The 18,137-nt window shown below is 55.9% G+C and overlaps 3 protein-coding genes and 1 long non-coding RNA gene across 9 annotated transcripts; 2 read left to right on the forward strand and 2 right to left on the reverse strand.

The window, feature by feature from the left end:
• Positions 1-2,722: 2,722 nt before the first annotated feature.
• Positions 2,723-4,361, reverse strand: LOC308357508. Of its 2 annotated transcripts, XR_013968206.1 has the most exons (4): positions 4,223-4,361; positions 3,707-3,837; positions 3,302-3,463; positions 2,723-2,904 (listed from the first exon to the last, which is right to left on the reverse strand). It is a non-coding gene; the product is annotated as an uncharacterized lncRNA (long non-coding RNA). The 2 variants fall into 2 exon arrangements; XR_013968205.1 differs by lacking the exon at positions 3,302-3,463.
• On the forward strand, positions 4,211-7,963 carry COASY (Coenzyme A synthase). The gene is made up of 9 exons (XM_080827083.1): positions 4,211-4,958; positions 5,601-5,815; positions 6,086-6,217; positions 6,349-6,538; positions 6,623-6,687; positions 6,871-6,955; positions 7,125-7,222; positions 7,313-7,459; positions 7,561-7,963. Exons 1-9 carry the CDS (start codon positions 4,259-4,261, stop codon positions 7,609-7,611), a joined length of 1,683 nt encoding a protein of 560 aa, XP_080683209.1. The 5' UTR covers positions 4,211-4,258; the 3' UTR covers positions 7,612-7,963.
• A 468-nt stretch (positions 7,964-8,431) lies between these two features.
• MLX (MAX dimerization protein MLX) lies at positions 8,432-13,654 on the forward strand. Of its 4 annotated transcripts, none has more exons than XM_080827096.1 (8): positions 8,541-8,861; positions 9,228-9,264; positions 9,753-9,842; positions 10,120-10,226; positions 10,488-10,587; positions 10,788-10,887; positions 11,224-11,425; positions 12,425-13,654. In XM_080827096.1, the coding sequence occupies exons 1-8, from the start codon at positions 8,589-8,591 to the stop codon at positions 12,479-12,481; spliced, it is 966 nt and encodes a 321-aa protein (XP_080683222.1). In that variant the 5' UTR covers positions 8,541-8,588; the 3' UTR covers positions 12,482-13,654. The 4 variants fall into 4 exon arrangements, with proteins under 4 accessions (XP_080683225.1, XP_080683222.1, XP_080683224.1 ...); XM_080827098.1 differs by having other exon boundaries at positions 8,541-8,699; XM_080827099.1 differs by lacking the exon at positions 9,753-9,842 and having other exon boundaries at positions 8,432-8,699.
• Positions 13,223-17,960, reverse strand: PSMC3IP (PSMC3 interacting protein). Of its 2 annotated transcripts, XM_080827102.1 has the most exons (8): positions 17,485-17,960; positions 17,291-17,391; positions 17,027-17,116; positions 14,957-15,068; positions 14,302-14,447; positions 14,144-14,197; positions 13,967-14,026; positions 13,223-13,886 (listed from the first exon to the last, which is right to left on the reverse strand). In XM_080827102.1, the coding sequence occupies exons 1-8, from the start codon at positions 17,516-17,518 to the stop codon at positions 13,830-13,832; spliced, it is 654 nt and encodes a 217-aa protein (XP_080683228.1). In that variant the 5' UTR covers positions 17,519-17,960; the 3' UTR covers positions 13,223-13,829. The 2 variants fall into 2 exon arrangements, with proteins under 2 accessions (XP_080683228.1, XP_080683227.1); XM_080827101.1 differs by having other exon boundaries at positions 13,223-14,026.
• Between the last annotated feature and the right edge of the window lie 177 nt (positions 17,961-18,137).

The following is an 18,137-nucleotide window of genomic DNA, read 5'->3' on the forward strand; positions in this document are numbered from 1 at the left end:
TCGTTCTTCTCCTGCCCAGGCCCTTGACAAAACTCAGCTGGACGGATGCCCACCAGCCCAGAGGCTGCCACTCACCAGGAGGTTCAGCTGAAGCTCCAGGCCAAGCGGGTGCCTGATGGGCTATCCTTCCTGTAGGCCGGGGAAGGCGCTGGGGTGGCAGGAACCCATGAAATGGCCTGCAGGGTTGTGCGGCCAGTCTCTTTCTAGGGTGCCGGAGGAGGAGGGCTGGAGGATAGATGGAGAATAGGCTGGAGGTTGCAGGCAGAGGAAGGGCAGGGGTGCCCAGGAAGGGACTAGGAGATGGGGAGGGAAATGACCATTTGGAGAGGGCGGGGACCTGGCTGCAGAGAACTTGGGAAGCTGGAATAGAGAAGAAACTGCTGGGGATTTGTGTGGAACCTGAGGGGGGCCGGAAGGAGTCACCCCATCTTGGCCTGCTGCTACTTCCAGGTAGCGGTCTTGCTGGGCTGTTGGGCTGCTGGCTGCTTCTGCTCCTGGGACAGGGGACCTCAGCCGGCTCATCCCTACCTATCCCCCTGCCTCGCCGGCCCAGATGGTGCCGCTGTCCCTTCAGGATCCAGAAAGGCCACAGAAGGGGAAAGGGTCATGCGGCATGAATCTCTGGGACATAGGACCTGCTCTCAGAGCACAGCTCCCGTCACCCAAGCTGTTCTTTTTTTTTTTTTTTTTTTTAAGATTTTACTTATTTATTTGACAGAGATCACAAGTAGGCAGAGAGGCAGGCAGAGAAAGAGGGGGAAGCAGGCTCCCCGCTGAGCAGAGAGCCCGATGTGGGGCTCGATCCCAGGACCCTGGGATCATGACCTGAGCCGAAGGCAGAGGCTTAACCCACTGAGCTACCCAGGTGCCCCCTGACCTTACTTCTCAGCATTTCCCATCATCTGATTCAGCCCTGCTGGCTTTCTGCCCCAGAAACCTTGAACTGGCTGGTCCTCTGTCTGGTTCACTTTCCCTAATTCTTCTCTTCCTTTAGGTCTTTGCTGTTTCCCTAGACAACCTTATCTAAAATAGCATTCCCTTCCCTCCACTGTAGTCCCCTTGCTTTGTTTTATTTTTCTTCGTAGCACTTATCATCACTAGATGTTACAGATTTATTTACTGACTTGCTGACTTTATTGTTACACATTTATTTATAACTTTCACCACCCTATCCCAAAACACACAGGAATCTAAGCTCTAGGGCAGCCCTTTGTTTTGTTCACTAGTTGATCCCTTGTACCTAGAACCATCCCTGATCATGGGAGACACTAAATTCATATTTACTGAATAAAAATGACTCTTGGTTCACACTCTGGGCAGCTCCCTGGATGAAACCCGAAACTGGTCCTTGTACACAGAGGGCAAGAGAGGATGGAAGAAAGAAGCAGACGATTCCAGATTGGTAGGTGGTGGGTTTAATAAGCGAGCGGACTGACATACGTCCTGGGCAGCTGCAAGACAAGCGGATCTCTGCACTTGTCCACCAGAATCTTAAAAGCTTATAAAGAAGCCTTCCATAGGTTCAGTCACATACAATGTCCAGATGGTCTCAACAACATTGCTCTCTCAAGCCTCCCGCTCTGGGGATATTCTGACAGAGGAGGGGTTGAGGAACTTATAATTGCCTGGGTCCAGCTTGAGAGTCAACTAGCAGCCATGTTTTCTTGATGATCTCTTCCAGCAGTGATTCTGCGTGGGAGTGTGCTCGGATATTTCAAGGTACTCCCTGAGAGTCTGCAGTTTGATTCTTTATTTTGGGTTCTCTTTTTTTTTTTTTTAACTTAAAAAATATTTTTTTTATTTATTTGACAGAGATCACAAGTAGGCAGAGAGGCAGTCAGAGAGAGAGGAAGGGAAGCAGGCTCCCCGCCGAGCAGAGAGCCCAATGCGGGACTCGATCCCAGGCGCCGCTGGGTTCTCTTTTTAAAAATCCAACCTAGGGGGGCACCTGGGTGGCTCAGTGGGTTAAGCGTCTGCCTTCAGCTCAAGTCATGATCCCAGGATTCTGGGATTGAGCCCCCATTAGGCTCCCTGCTCTCGGGGAGACTGCTTCTCCCTCTCCCTCTGCCTTCTGCTCCCCCTGCTTATGCTTTCTGTCAAATAAATAAATAAAATCTAAAAAAAAAAAAAATCCAATCTAAGGTGTCTCCTGCTAGAAGGCTGGGCTCAGGTTCTGTGGGGCCAAAGGCTTATACACCTTTGGGACACCTCTTTATTTACTTTTTAAGATTTTATTTTATTTTTTTATTATGTTCAGTTAGCCAACATATAGTACATCATTAGGTGTTTACTTTTGTTTTTTTTTTCATTATTAGTTTTTGATGTAGTGTTCAACGATTCATTATTTGCGTATAGCACCCAGTGCTCATCACAGCACATGTTAAGATTTTATTTTTAAGTACTCTACACCCGATGTGGGGCTTGAACTTACAACCCTGAGATCAAGTGTTGCATGCTCTACGGACTGAGCCAGCCAGGCACCTCTTGGGACACCTTTTTAAGGTGCCTGGGTGGCTCAGTTGATTAAGCATCTGTCTTCAGCTCAAGTCATGATCCTGGGGTTCTGGCATAGAGCCCCATGTCTGGTTCCCTGCTCAGCGGGGGCCTTGCTTCTCCCATTCCCTCTGCCCTTCCCCCTTGCTTGTGCTGGCTCTCTGTCTGTCTCTCTCAAATAAATAAATAAAACCTTTTTTTTTAAAATCATTTTTGCTTTTTTTTTTTTAAGATTTTATTCACTTATTTGACAGAGAGACAGCAAGAGAGGGAATACAAGTAGGGAGAGTTGGAGACGGAAAAGCAGGCTTCTTGCTGTGCAGGGAGCTCAATGCTGTGCTGGATCCCAGGACACTGGCATCATGACTCCAGCTGAAGGCAGATGCTTAACAACTGAGCCACCCAGGCGCCCTAAATAAATAAAATACTTTTAAAAATGCAAAATGAACCCACATAATTATGAAAACAAGCATTGTTTAGATTGGGAAAATAAACGATAGCACATTACTGGAATCTTGGAAATTGGTTTCCCTCCCTTTTGAGATCTTTGTGGACACTTTGTCTGAAATATCTCCTGATGGCATCCTAGCTTCCTCTCTCCATGGAGACTACCACTTCCAACCTTTCGGGCCCCATTAGCTTCACAGTAAACCTTTGCCACTAGGGTTTACTCCCTCCCTCCCTCCTCCCCTTTTCTCCGGTCTGGAGACCATCCTCTGGCAACCCTACTGGGCTGCCAGGCAGAGCTCTCTTCCTCTCTCTCTCAAACTGGTTTTGGGTGGTGTGGAGAGCTCCAGAGCCACAAGACCTTCCTTATAATGTTCCTGGAACACAGAGGGCTTCAATTTCCCCAACTGTGAAATGGGGACAGAGTGGTCCTTCCACAGGAGGATCCTCAGACTGGGTGGGCGCCAGGAGGGCTGCGGTGACTCTGAGTCCTGACTTCAGTGCCACCCTGTGACTCCCATCTCTGTAATTTATTAAGAGGAAAGCCAGGTGTTAGTTCTGCCTTTGCCCCTGTCTGCTGGGTAACCTGGCTGAAGCCATTCTCTTCTCTTAATGTCTGAAGAGCATCCATAAAACCGTTTCAGGACCGCCTACCCCTCCACGGCCCAGAACCCTGGCGGCTGGAATCTGGAAATAAGGCTTCACCCGCCTACCCAACCCCCGAGTCCGGCCCCGCCCCCTCGGCAGGACTCGCCCCACGACTTACAAAGTCTCGCGAGATCCCGAACAGAGCAGAGACTTTGGCCTTTCTGCCGTTCCGTAGCTCGGACACGCAGCTGCTGAACTAGTATTTCCGGGTCGCATCCAGGTGAGCCTCCGCGGCGGCGCTCGCGGAACCTAAGCCCAGAGGTCTCAGTAAGTAGGGGACCAACCCGAGCCTGAGCGTTTTCCTCTAGTCTCCTCCTTCGAGTCTCTGAAGACCCGGGTACAGCCTGGCAGGAGGGCCCGGGATTTCTGGATCCCCAGCCCTATGACTCAGGGGTTCTTGTCCAGCCTAGTTCCCCGCCCAGGATTTCGATTCAGTTCAGCGACTTCACCGCTGCGTTTGAGAGATGTGGAAAGCGCGGCTTAGCACATAGACCCGAGGCGCCATGTACCAGGCCCCGTGCCTTTCCCCGGTTTCCTCTGGATCAGCACAGACCCCCGTCCCTGCGCCAGCTCCCCTCCCTTGGGTCCAAGGCCCCACTTTTCAGCCTCAGCCACATAACCCTCAGTCACCCACGCCTCGTCTCCCTGGCTGTCCGCAGGCCTGGGCAGCATGGCCGTATTCCGGTCGGGCCTCCTGGTGCTGACGACGCCCTTGGCCTCCCTGGCCCCTCGCCTGGCCCCCATCCTGACCTCGGCGGCCCGGCTGGTGAATCACACGCTCTATGTACACCTGCAGCCTGGCATGAGTCTGGGGGCCCCAGCTCAGCCCCAGTCCAGCCTCGTGCAGGCCACGTTTGAGGTCTTGGATTTCATCACACACCTCTACGCTGGCGCCGACGTCCACAGGCACCTGGACGTCAGAGTCCTGCTGACCAATATCGGAGCCAAGAGCGCCTTTCTCCCTCCCCTGTCCGGTTCAGTCCAGAACCTGGCCCACCCACCGGAAGTGGTGCTGACTGACTTCCAGACCCTGGACGGAAGCCAGTACAACCCAGTCAAGCAACAGCTAGAGCGTTATGCCACCAGCTGCTATAGTTGTTGTCCCCAACTGGCTTCAGTGCTGCTATACCCCGATTATGGGCCCGGAGAGCTGGCTGTGGAGTCCCTGGATGTCCCCTTACCCTCCACCATCAGGCCAGCCTCCCCCGTGGCCAGGTCTCCAAAGCAGCCAGTGCGTGGCTACCACCGTGGGGCTGTGGGTGGCACATTTGACCGCCTGCACAATGCTCACAAGGTGTTGCTCAGCGTCGCGTGCATCCTGGCCCAGGAGCAGCTTGTGGTGGGAGTAGCAGACAAAGACCTGTTGAAGAGTGAGTGAGACCGACCCTGGAATAGAGCAGGGGAAGGCCCTCAGAACTCCTTAACCTTGCCCCCAGTTCATGATTGAGGAACAGGGGGGCCCTCCTTTACTTCCCACCCTTCCCAGATGTCACAGTGACTGGCACTCAGTTGGTGCTAAGGAAATTTTGTTAAAAATTTTGTTTAAAAAAGTGCATCTTTCTCAGTGTGTGGTTTAGTCACCACTCAAATCAGAATTCCCCCAAGTGTGGAGCCAAGGAGTCTGCACTTTTAAAAAGTTCTCTGGGTGATGAACCCTACAGATCGAGACCTTTGCAATAAATGGATGAGTGGGTTGTAGGTAGTTGTGCCAGAGACACACAGGGGACTTGTGGTTGGGTGGGTCTTGGAATTCTTGGAATTCTCCATCTGACTCTGATGCTGGCACTGCTGGTTCTCTGGGCAGAGGCTGGTGCCTGCCATGACTATTGTGCTTGGCGGCTGCCCCCTCTTGGTAGCTCCCCTGACACAGACCACTTCCCAGCTTAGCCCTTTCTTCCTGCCACCCACCCCTATCTGGAGATTGGATGCTTAGGGACAGCCTTCCCCAAACTTGCTTATACTTTTCCTCCCCAATAAAAAGATCTCCCGGTTCTTTTGGGCTCCTTCCCCAGGCAAGTTGCTCCCTGAGCTGCTCCAACCCTACGCAGAGCGTGTGGAACATCTGAGTGAGTTCCTGGTGGACATCAAGCCCTCCTTGACTTTTGATATCATCCCCCTGCTGGACCCCTATGGGCCCGCTGGCTCTGACCCCTCCTTGGAGTTCCTGGTGGTCAGCGAGGAGACCTATCGTGGGGGGATGGCCGTCAACCGCTTCCGCCTTGAGAATGTAACCCCTGGGGGAGACTGGCAGAGGGAGTGGATGGGGGTGGGGAAGGCCACGTCGGGGACTGCTGGAAGTACCACAACCCTAGATGAGGGAAGAGAGGGTTTAGGGTGGTGAGGAAGAGGCAAGAAGGAACCGGTTCCCAGCTTGCCCTTGGATGCAGGCTCTACCTCTGGAATATGTAGGGGAAGATACGGGGGGTGGGGGACGGCTCGAGTGTCACTGTCCTCCTGTCCCTCCTTCCCTCTCCTCACCCCTCCTCTTTTACTGCAGGACCTGGAGGAGCTTGCCTTATACCAGATCCAGCTGCTGAAGGACCAAAGCCACAAGGAAAATGAAGAAGATAAAGTCAGCTCCTCTAGCTTCCGCCATCGAATGCTGGGAAACCTGCTTCGGCCTCCATATGTATGCCTGCCCTCCCACTCTCTCCCCTCTTGGGTGGGCTGGAAATGCTGGAGAGTAAAGACTGAAGAATTCAGTCCCAAGGATGAGTCTGAAGACCCTAGTAACTGGGGTTCCCTCTCCTCCACCTCCAGAAGAGGCCAGAGCTCCCCACACAACTCTACGTGATTGGGCTGACGGGCATCAGTGGCTCCGGGAAGAGCTCGGTAGCTCAGCGGCTTAAGGGCCTGGGGGCATATGTCATCGACAGTGACCAGCTGGGCCATCGGGCCTATGCCCCAGGTGGTCCTGCCTACCAGCCTGTTGTGGAGGCCTTTGGAACAGGTAATACCTGGGGAGGGCTGCAAGTGGCCTGAAGTAAGGAGTCGGCCTGGCCTCCTTGCCCAGTCCTATGTCTCTGTTGCCCAGATATTCTCCATAAAGATGGCATTATCAACAGGAAGGTCCTAGGCAGCCGGGTGTTCGGGAACAAGGTAAACATACTCCTCTTCAAGGGTTTCTCAGCTGCTACTAGATGCAGAGGTTGGGACCCCATGGACCTCCCTGCTCTGGTCCAGAGTGCCACTTCCCACTCATCTGTTCCCAGTCACCTCCTCCCTTGGGCTGGCTCCGTCTCTGAGGGAAGGTAAACCGTCTACTTCCTCTGTTCTCCTCAGAAGCAGCTGAAGATACTCACGGATATCATGTGGCCAGTTATCGCAAAGTTGGCTCGAGAGGAGATGAAGCAGGCTGTGGCTGAGGGTGAGTGGGAGGGAGAAGGGGAGCAGCCGAGGGGGACATCAAGCCAGTTCTCCCCCTGGGAGCTCCCCACCCCGAGGCAGACCCTCCACTTTCCTTGGGACTAGGCCTCACTGGCTCTCTGTTGGTAAGTGGCGGTATGCTGCCAGTGTTGACTGGGGTCTCCCCACAGGAAAGCACGTGTGTGTGATCGACGCTGCTATGCTGATTGAAGCCGGCTGGCAGGACATGGTGCACGAGGTGTGGACCGTTGTCATTCCCGAGACTGAGGTATCCAGACCCCGTCTCCCACCCTGTCCCCACTGCAGACTGCAGTCTGCTCTGAGCCCGTGGGCTGACCTATGCCTTGTCTGTGTCAAGGCCATACGACGCATCGTGGAGAGGGATGGCCTAAGTGAGGCTGCAGCTCAAAGCCGGTTGCAGAGCCAGATGAGTGGGCAGCAGCTCGTGGACCAGAGCCACGTGGTGCTGAGCACCTTATGGGAACCGCATGTCACCCAACGCCAGGTTGGTACTGAGGGAAGGGCTGGGTTGTGGGGAAGTGGTCTCCGCTGGGTGCCTGCCTGACCCTGTCCTCTCTTCCTCCAAACCTTCTGGCCTGCTCAAAGGTGGAGAAAGCCTGGGCCCTCCTGCAGAAGCGCATCCCCCAGACGCTGTGAAGTCCGTGGCTGACATTGAGTTCTCTGTGGGGCCAGAGCAGCCCTTGGAGCTGCCCAGAGATTCAGTGGTGAGGAGGAATGGGGGCCTCCGTGCTCATCCTGGTTGGGCCTAGAGGGCTCTGAGCCAAACTGGGGAGCGCAGGACCGGGCCTGGTGGACATGCGGAGCCTTACGCAGCTTGCTGGCTGGCCTGTGGCCATCACTGAGGTTGTGGCACTTGGGGGAGCAGGCCTCTCTGGCATTCTGTGCCTACTCTTGCCCACAGCGTGTGATATCTACGGCCAACTGTGGCCAGGGCAAACACTGGAACTTGTAACAGAATTAAAGATGAATGTTGCCGGGTGCTGCCTGTATGGTGTCTGCTTCCTGCCCCGATGCCTCTGGGTATCTTGGGGGAGCCTTGAGCTGGAACCTGGGAGTGCAGTGGTTAAGAGCTTGGCTTTTGAAGCTAGCCAGACAGAGGTCAGCCTTGGTCCTATCACTGATAGCTGTCTGCTTTGCAAGAAGCTACAGACTTTCCAGGTTCCTCGGTTTCCGTCTGTAAAGTAGCATAACTTGGCTAAGAGACTCTCTGACAGTGTTTCTTCCACTGGTGTCCTGCCAGATGCCTGGCTGGTTTTGGAAAACGGGCCTTTAAGAACCCCGGCGGGGTCTCTGCCCTCACGGGACGGGAGCTGGCAGCCAGGCAGGGTCGGCCCAGGTGGCCAAGCCTGCACCTTCCGGGCCGCCTGCAGGGCGGGGCTGGGACACGCGCCCCGAGAGCCGCCTGGGTTCGCACAGCGCGTGCACACGACTGTCGGTGACACTGGACGAGCCTTTTGAGGGGACCCCATTTTACAGAAAGATTCACGTAGCGGTACTGGTTTCCGCTCCGACGCCTGCGTCTCTGGTCCACGGTTTCGGTGTTCCTGGGCTGCGCATGCGCTCGCCCCGCCCTCCGCTTCCCGTTGTTGGGTTGGTGGGTTTGGGTCACGTGGATGCGCCTCGCCTCTTCCTCGCGACAGGGGGCCCGCCCGCGGGCTGGTTTCCGGTTTGGTGGGTCGGAGATGACGGAGCCGGGCGCCTCTCCGGACGACCCCTGGGTCAAGGCAAGCCCCGCGGGCGCGCACGCCGGCGAGGGGAGGGCGGGTCGGGCTCGTGCACGTGGGGGGGCCGGAAGACGAGGGGATTCCTTGCAGTCCCCAAAGGTCCCCCCGCCCTCCGGGCCCCGGGGCTGCAGAGAAGACAGCTCTCACCCCGCGCGTGCCAAGGTGGGGAGACAAGTGACGCGTGTGTACACGAGTGTGTTGGGGGGCAGGGTTTGGGGGCTGGGGAGGTGCTGGAGCGTGGGTAGGGGCAGACGGGGTTCTGCGGAGGGGAGGCGCTCCCATGGCCTATCCGCTCTTGGCTCCCGGGGCAGTCCTGCAGTCGCCTGCACACCCCAGGGGGAAGAGAGTGTGTGTGTGTGTGTGTGTGTGTGTGTGCGCGCGCGCACGCGCGTGCATCCCGAAATTGCCTGCGTACCTTGGGGGGTGGGTGTGGGTAGGATATGTGTGTGTGTGCGCGCGCGCGCGCAGTGAAAGGAGGTGCGGTCCCTGGGCCGAGGTCTGATGAGCTTCCTTTGCTTGGTGCTGCAGGTGGAATACGCCTACAGCGACAACAGTCTGGACCCCGGTGAGTGCCTCCCCACTGTCTCCAGCTCCCTCATGACGCTCCCGCTGCAGCCCTATAGATTCCCGTGGTCTTGCCAGCCACACCTGAGCACAGTCCACTGTCCCTGAGCCGAGTTCCTGCCCTGAGACAGGGAGGAGCTGCAGGACCGGGGCAGGAAGCATAAGGGTACACCTGGTTCCCTCTGCTCTGAAGCAGGGAAGTGATGACAGTAGTGATAGCTGGCCGCTCTCTCACCCTTATTGTGCCCAGATGCCATTTTGTGAACCAGTGATACCATTACAGGCCCATGGAGCAGTGTGGACCTCAGGGACAGGAGCATTGCAGCATGGCACAAACAGGAAATGGGTGCCCCAGTACGAGTGGCTTTTGGGTTGAAAGGGAGAGGTCAGATTTAAGGATCAGGAAGCCACTGTACCCACAGGTTTCTCAGGGTCTAATATAGTGTCCCCCTGCCTTACCCCTTAGTGATTGGGACCTCTCTTTTCCAGGGCTTTTTGTAGAAAGTACCCGAAAGGGGAGTGTAGTGTCCAGAGCTAATAGCATCGGTTCCACCAGTGCCTCTTCCGTCCCCAATACAGGTAGGCAGCAACATGCCCCGACCTGGGGGGACTCAGTTACACCATCATTTTAGTGTATTTCCCAGACAGGAAGCTCCAGTCACCCACATGGAGGTGCTGGAGGCCTAGTGATAGACACAGGCTCTCACTGTCTCTCACCTCATCTAGGACCTTAGGTTGTTCTGTCCATTTGCTGTCTCTAGGCACCAGTTTTTTCTTTCCCGCTGGGGCACAGTGGGTGAGCTGGGCCCCACTGGACCTCAAAATGACCTCTTCCCGCCCCCAACTTTGAGCGTAGATGACGAGGACAGCGATTACCACCAGGAGTCCTACAAGGAGTCCTACAAGGACCGGCGGCGGCGAGCGCACACGCAGGCTGAGCAGAAGAGGAGAGACGCCATCAAGGTGACTGGGGGGGCCCACAGCTCAGCCAGCGCAGGAAGGCCCATTACATTTGATTCGCTCTGCCCTGACCTCATCAGACAGCCTCAGGCACCCTTGTGGGCAGCTAATCTAGTCTCTGGATGGGAACACCCTCCCTCCTTCCGGCACCCCCACCTGTTTGAGTTTCGAGCATGGAACTCAGTTCTTGAAGAGAAAGCTTGGTGCGAGTTGCCTTAATCCGCAGAGTTAAAGGAAGCCTTGTTTCCCCTGATGTCTCCACAGAGAGGCTATGATGACCTTCAGACAATCGTCCCCACTTGCCAGCAGCAGGACTTCTCCATTGGTTCCCAAAAGCTCAGCAAAGCCATCGTTCTGCAGAAGAGTATGACCAGGGAGAGCCCTGGGAGTGGTTGGGGCCAGCAGGGCGGCGAAGAGGCCAGAGCCTTCTACCCACTCTCGGCCTGGCCCTGGTGGGGTGGTGGTTATGGGGCAAGTGGGGAGTGGGATGGGGGGAAGGTGAGACAAAGTCAGCCTTGTCCTTCTGGTTGAGACTTCCTCTGTGCCCGCCCCCACCCACCCCAGCCATTGACTACATCCAGTTTTTGCACAAGGAGAAGAAAAAGCAGGAGGAGGAAGTGTCCATGCTACGCAAGGATGTCACAGCTCTGAAGATCATGAAAGTGTAAGGGCGACACTGAGCTGGGGGAGCCAGGGCTTCTGAGGGGACTGGGGCAGACCTCAGTTCATACCTTCTTCTCATTCAAAGGCCACATCAGATACTAGAGGCCAGATAATCCTCTCACTCCCTTAGGTGGCCACTTGGAGGCCAGACTCTGTACCCCAGGGTCCCTGACACACAGCATGTTCTCGAAGTGCCTGTGGGCTTCATGAAGGGAAGGGTGGGGAAAGGGGTCACCATTTCTGTCCCGGAGCAGTCTGGCTGATGTGGACTACCTCGCAGCAGCTCTCCGGGGGGAGAACCTCGGGCACCTGAGTCCTGTTCACTCCTCGATTTTAGGAACTACGAGCAGATTGTGAAGGCACACCAGGACAACCCCCATGAGGGGGAAGACCAGGTCTCTGACCAGGTCAAGTTCAATGTGTTTCAAGGCATCATGGACTCCCTGTTCCAGTCCTTCAATGCCTCCATCTCCGTGGCCAGCTTCCAGGAGCTGTCAGCCTGTGTCTTCAGCTGGATTGAGGAGCACTGTAAGCCTCAGGTACGGGGTAGCCGTGATCGTGGGGGTGGGGGGGAGTGTTCTCTCCTCCTCCGGGCAAAGTGGCCCAAGTCTGAATTTGTCCAGAGGAGAGGGGGCAGCAGCTTTCAGGTTTCTTGGGGGGTGTCTCTCTCCTCTGCTTCTTAGCGCAGATTTTCCGATAAGGTTTCATTTGGCAGGACTGATAGGGCACTTAAATCCCATGGGCCTAGCCCCTGGTCCTTCTCAGCCCACGTGTGGCTGCGTAGTGCGTTGCCCTCACTGCGGGCAGCAGATTCACTCGGCCCATCTGGAAGATTGCTGGCCTCCACCCCCAGGCCCGCTCGGGAGTAGTCTGCCCCAGGGCTTGTGTTCTTTGTAACGGGGTAGCGTGTGAATGCTGTTGCCGGGGTAGCGTGTGAATGCTGTTGCTGGGGTAGCGTGTGAATGCTGTTGCCGGAGTCTTGTGCTCCTGAGGCCTGGTTGCATCCGGAGAGTCCTACTTTTTTGTTTCCTGACATTTTCTGGGAACACTTGAAGCATACTATGTTCCGAACGCTCCCAAGCCCACATCTAAATGCTACCGTTACCATTTCTTGCATTTGCTTTTCCACATAGCCAGCCATGCCTCCATCCCTTTCCCTGTCCTCTCGCAGGGACATTTCAGAGTAAACTGCAGATAGCAGTGCAGCCCAGGGGCTTTTTCTGTTGCATTCTAAAGAGCACGCCTGGGGCCCCTGGGTGGCTCAGTGGGTTAAAGCCTCTGCCTTCGGCTTAGGTCATGATCCCAAGGTCCTGGGATCGAGCCCCACATCGGGCTCTCTGCCCAGGAGGGAGCCTGCTTCCCCCTCTCTCTGCTTGCCTCTCTGCCTACTTGTGATCTCTGTCTGTCAAATAAATAAATAAATAAAATCTTAAAAAAAAAAAAAAAAAAGAGCACGCCTTGTGTAGGCACGGGTCACCGAGCCGGTGCTCTGTCCTTGCCTGAGCATCACCCATGTTTCCCTCTGCTGCCCCCACCAGACCCTCCGGGAGATCGTGATTGGTGTCCTGCACCAGCTGAAGAACCAGCTGTACTGACCGGCGCCTCTAACCCGCAGAAGAGCCAGCGAGAGGCCCGAGTCTCCTTGTTGGCCATAGAGCCGCTGGACTTCTGAGATCAGACTCGATGCTCCACACAGGTCCGCTGGCTCCCGGCGTTTGGTTCCCCGACACCCCTCACCCTCAGTGGGGCTGGGGTGTTTGTTTTGTGAAAGCTTTAATTTATTACATTGACCACAAAACTCGAGCCTCTTGTCTTTCCCCCCTCCCCGTAAAAATCCTCAGGGTGGGGGTCTGCTCTGGGCATCCCCAAGAGCTCCCGTCCTCTCCCCTTCTAAGCCTCAGATTTTTGCTCCAGATCGACACATATGTGGGAGCTACTATTTGTATTTGGTTTGGTCTCTTGGGCAAGATTTGGGCAACACTTGGCCCAAGTTTGGCTATTTTGGCAGTAGTTGGACAGAAAGAAAGGAACATGAGGAAATACTCTCACAGCCATGAAGTGTGACAGGCTGCCTAGTACCTGGGCTAGGGCTCCCTGGTGGGCCCAAGGTGGGACCCAGGCTCTGCTGGCCAGCTCTGGGCAGGGCTGCCAGGATCCTGCCCTCGCCTGCTACTCCATCGCCTCTCTTTTCCTGCTCTGGGTGCTAGAGGGAAGCGGCCTTCCTGTGTGCTCCTGCTCCCTCTGTGCCCACAGGCAGGAGCACAGCACAGAGAAGTCAAATGTGACACACAGCACTACGTAGTAATAGGTTTGTTTTTGTTTTGTTTTTTAATTTTCTAAAGACCAACAGTGCAGTTTTGCTAAACTTACAATTTTGGAAAACAAACTGGGCCTCAGAACCACTCCCACCTTTCCTGTCAAGTGTATCTGGGTCTCTATCCCTGTGCTGCCTGCATCTCTCCCAGGACTTGGGGTCAGGGTAAAGGGGTAGAGAAGGTATTTAAAGGCCTCCTGGGGTACAGAGCTCCAAGAAGTCCTGGGTAAGGCCTTGGGCTCCTTGAATGCTATGTACAGTTTCCTGTCTCTACTCTGTAGCTTTCTGCAGGGTTGACATCTGGGAGGTTTGGTTATCCAGAGGAAATTTAAGTATTTTTATATCAAATTGTATTACAATAAATAATGCCAAATGCTTTCCTTTAGCGTTGTTTCCAGTTGGAGCGTTCAGTTCAAGCAACTGGAATGTAGCCAGTAAAACGAACCTGAACCTGACCATGGCTGTGGGTTCGCTCACTCCCCGCGCCCCATACTCTGGCTCCTGCCCCTCTCCCAGCTGCTCTGCCCAAAGACAGACAGCAGCAGGAACAAACACAGAAGCCTGCCTGAAGGAGGCAGCCAGTGCAGGACTTCTCTTGCCATCCCCCCGGGGTCCTGCCGTGGGACCCCTCAAGGGTCTGGGAGCTTCACGTTGTGATCCTCATCTGTCTCTATCCCGACTTCCTCCTGGGGCAGGGAGACAAGTGAGTGAGCGCTCCTTGGATCCAGCACCCAGGGGAGCTGGGACGGGAGAGAGAACCACTTACAAAGAACTGCTTCTTGCTCTTGGGGTATCCTTCCAGAATTGCATCAGACAGCTCTGTTGCCTGACAGGAAACAAAACCACCCCTTTTTAGGTGGGCAGCACCGCCTGGAGGGGCCACACTGTTGGGCCCCGGGTTCTCCTGCCGTTTCTCGGGCCTGCCCAGAGCACGCTCACTCACCAGCCTCTTCCGCTTCCTCCACTCCTTGCAGTACTTCTGCCTCTCTCTGTACACCTGGGCAGGGAAACAGCTGCCTCTAGCCCCTCAGCCCCACCGCAGCTGCTGGGTTCCAGCCACTGCCTCACCCGCCCCCACGACTGCCCGCGCTCCCAGCTCACCCGCTCTTTCTCTTCTGGAGTCACGTGGTTGGTGGCTGCTTTGATATTCTTCAGTCTCTCTCTGTAGCCAGCACACTCCTTCTTCAACTCCTGGATCTCTTTCTGCATCTCCGGTGTGGTCAGGGCACTAGTTAACTCCTTCAGCTCTGAAACCACAGCTCTCCGGGGTCACTCCCTACCCCGTGGCTGGGGCTTTGTCTTTCCCAGCGGGTGCTCCCTGAGGTAGTGACTGGGCCCCTACCTTGCTCTCGGTTCTACACATAGGGTCCAGAATGAGTTCCACATTCTGGAAATGCTCAGCAGAGATGAAGGCTTACAGAATTACCAGTTTATTCCGTTTTCTCTCCTCCTCCATCTACCAGCAGTGGTAAAGTGAGGTTGCACAGACTGTTCTTGTAGCCAGTCAGAGCAGCTAGCACAGAGGGAGTGTGGGCCCAGGGCACTGAGGGTGTTACGGAAAGCAAACGCATGTCCTGCCCACTCACATTCAAAGGCCATTAGCCGTCTCTCTTTTGATACGATGCCTGTGGCAGCCCAGCAGAGAGAGTCACTGCCATGGGACAACACTGCAGCCAGCAAACTGTTCATCCCGTAATTCCTGACCTCCAGACCGACCCTGACCCTAGGGGCACCCTCGGGGGCTGCCCAGTCCTACCAGCCTCCATGTGGCGGCAGCTCTGCTGTAAGCTCTGCACCTTAGCAGTGAGGGCCACGATTTTGGCATCCAGGCCTTGGAGGTCAGCGTCACTCACCATGGCAAACTGGTCCTGCCAGAGGTGAGGAAAAACAAGGGGGCTGATGTGAGGCACGGGAGGGGAACCTCACCTGGGGTGGGGGCAGCGTCACATACATGCAAGACTGTGGGGCTCCCCAGCCCTCCAGAGGGCCTGTGAGAAACCACTCAGTTTAGTACTGGTCCCAGCTAACACAAGGTATGATCGAGAAGTGAAACCTCGCGCCTGTCCTCAAGGGGTGTCAAGGCTGGCAGGATACTAACAGGGCGGAGATCTCAGCTTAGTGCTAAGACAGCTCACTGGGCTAAAGGAGTAAAGGAACATTCTCCCCAAGGTAGGGATACCTGAATTACACGTTCCCACAACAGGAAGAACTGGGACGGGGACAGAGGCGGGGGCAGTACTGAAGGGACAAGCCTGAGCAGCCCACCCCGAGGGAACAGCTGCTACCGAGGATGGTGCTGGGGCTCCGAGAGGGTCTTGTCGGCGACAATGGGGAGCACATTAGGGAGAACAGGAATGCCAGCCTGCGCGTTGTGGCCTCATTAAGGCAAGGCAAACCCTTAGAGCAGCAGGCAGCAAACTACAGCCTGCACACCAGATCCTGCCAGACCCGGAGTTCTGAAAACACACACCGACTGAAACACAGCCACGCCCGTGCGTTCACAAAGTCTCTGGTGGATTTTGCTCTCCAGTGGCAGTCATGAGTGCTTGTGACAGCTGTGTACCTGGGACAAGAGACCATCTGGCCCGCAAAACCCTAAAATATTAAGGGTCTGGCTCTTTACAGAATAAAACCTGCAAAATTCTCCCTTAAGGAATCTAGAGTTGCCACATAATGAAACTGATTTTAGGAAAATTAGCCTTGGTGGTGGTTCGGTTCAGTGAAACCAGTATTCGGTGTCTACTAGATGTTAGCTTCCGGGGTGGAGGTGCTGAGCAAAGGAATATGGGTGAGAAGTGGGGTCTGCCTTGGAAGAGCTGTGGTCCAGCAAGAAGACACGTAAGACAAGCGCGTCCCTCAAAGAATCGAGCGCCTGCAGAAGAGGCGATCAGAGAATTCAGGGAAGGTCTCTGGAGAAAGTGATGCCTGAGGAGAATCCTACAGGATGAGTAAGAGTTAGCTGAGCAAAGAGGCAGAAGAGGAAGAAGGGTCTTTAAAACTCCAGGCAGAGGAAGGACACAGGAGTAAAACTCATCTACATGTTCTAGTCCTGGTGAGGGGGCCGAGAAGGGACAGTGAGGCACGGGGGCCAGGTCTCCCTAGTACCTTTTCCTTACTCTAGGGAGCGTGAGAGTTTGAAGTCGGGCAATGGCACTCGCTGTGCACCCACGCAGACCACTCTGGCTGCAGTGCTGAAGACATCTGAGGCCAGCAGATGCTAGGAGGGTATCAGGAGATGCAGATGGAAAGGAGAGGGCGAGTCAGGAAGGGGGAAAACCAACAGGGCACTGGGGGAGAGAGAAGAGGGGCGCCCAGTCTCTAGGTTGGGTGAAGCATGACTCCACTGAGGGAGAAGCAGGGAGAGGCGCCCATTTGGGGGGATGAGGCAATCTACCTTAGCAGTATTACCAATGACTCAGAAAGGTCTAGAAGGCACCCAAGTGGTGGGCTTGCCCAGAGATAAAAAATCAGCGTTACCTGTGTTGGGAGCGAGAGGTGCGGGCAGAAGGTGAATCGTGTGGGAGATGGTGGTTCTAATCTAGATGACTGGGAAAAAGAAACTTCCAAGAGGGAATGGATCTCTGCAGCAGCAATTCAGGATCCTCTGTCATCTATCCTGTCCTGAATCTGGAAGTCTCCTTAAGTCTGGGTCACAGCAAGGGGAGTACCCACTCTGATTTAAAGGGTGCCTGGGGCCCTTTTCATGACCTAGGACAGGTGAGTTTCATGGGGTGCCCCAAATTCCCCAGAAGAGAGTTCATTCTAGAGACTGGCTGACCTAATGTCGGGGTGTCACACGGGCGATAATCTGCACAGGTTCCCTCACCTGATCCGCAAAATAGATCTTCTGCTTGCCGTACATCTTCTCTTTGATTTTGCCTTGCTGGGCCAGCTGCTCCAGCGCCTTCACCACCGCCTGGCGGGGAAGGGCGGCGGGCAGTCAGAGCAATGACTTCGGGGCCCACGCAGCGGGAATTTCAGCCCGACAAGCCTCAGGAAGCCCGCGGCTGGAATGGCAGCCCCGAGAGGGCAGCAGCCCGGAATGATTCGAGGGGCCCCAAGGGGAGGAGTCCCAGGAGAGGGTCCTCACCGCCTTGCCCAGTCCGTGTTCCCGCTGCAGGTTCCCGAACACGTCCTGGGCGCTGTAGGGTCTGTTCTGCTCCTGCAGGTACCTCAGGAGGATCCCAGGGGCTACGAAGACACGCGGCAGGGGTGGGGGTCACCCAACCAACGCCTCTCCCGTACCCCCGCCCGGGTCTCCCCCGCGCCCACCGCCCCGCTTACCTCCCGCCGCGGCCTCCGCGCGGCCTTTACTCATGGCCTTTCCCGCCGCCAACTCGGAATGCCGGACGTTGTCGTTGCTCGAGGCAACGGCTGCTTCCGGCGACGAGAGAGGCGGGCCGCAAGCAGTGATTGGCGGAAGGGGACGTCTTCGCGAGGCACGGAACGACCTTCCCGGGCGCCGTAGTTCAGTCCGACCCGAGTCTGGCGTCGGCCCCCGGGGTCGGGACGCTGGCTCCCGCCCGCTCCTCCCCGCGCCCTCCGGCTCTGGGCGCGGGTCGGGCCCACCACTGCTTGGGGTCTGGAATCCAGGGGCGGCTGAGCTCTCGTGACCGTGAGCTGGGACGGTGTTCCAAGGGGGAGAGAGCTTAGGCTCAGCTCCCGCCGGCCTAGCGACTTGCTCAAGGTCACAGGGTCAGTTACCCACAGGGACGTGTCCTGTCCCACGGCCCAGTGTTCTTTTCGACCGCCAGTCTCATTTGTAAAACAGGAACAAGAGGTACTAGCAGGAGGGCGGTTGGGAAGACAGAATGCCTGAGAGCCCTGCGAGCACAGCGCTGCCCACATTGGCCGGTTCCCGAGCCTCGCGCACAGGGGGCGCTCCACACGCGCTGAGGTTCGGACGCCGAGGTTGGGAGGGGGCTATACTGTTAAGC

This window comes from Martes martes (assembly GCF_963455335.1).
Source record: "Martes martes genome assembly, chromosome: 16".
In the NCBI taxonomy this organism is placed as follows: domain Eukaryota; kingdom Metazoa; phylum Chordata; class Mammalia; order Carnivora; family Mustelidae; genus Martes; species Martes martes.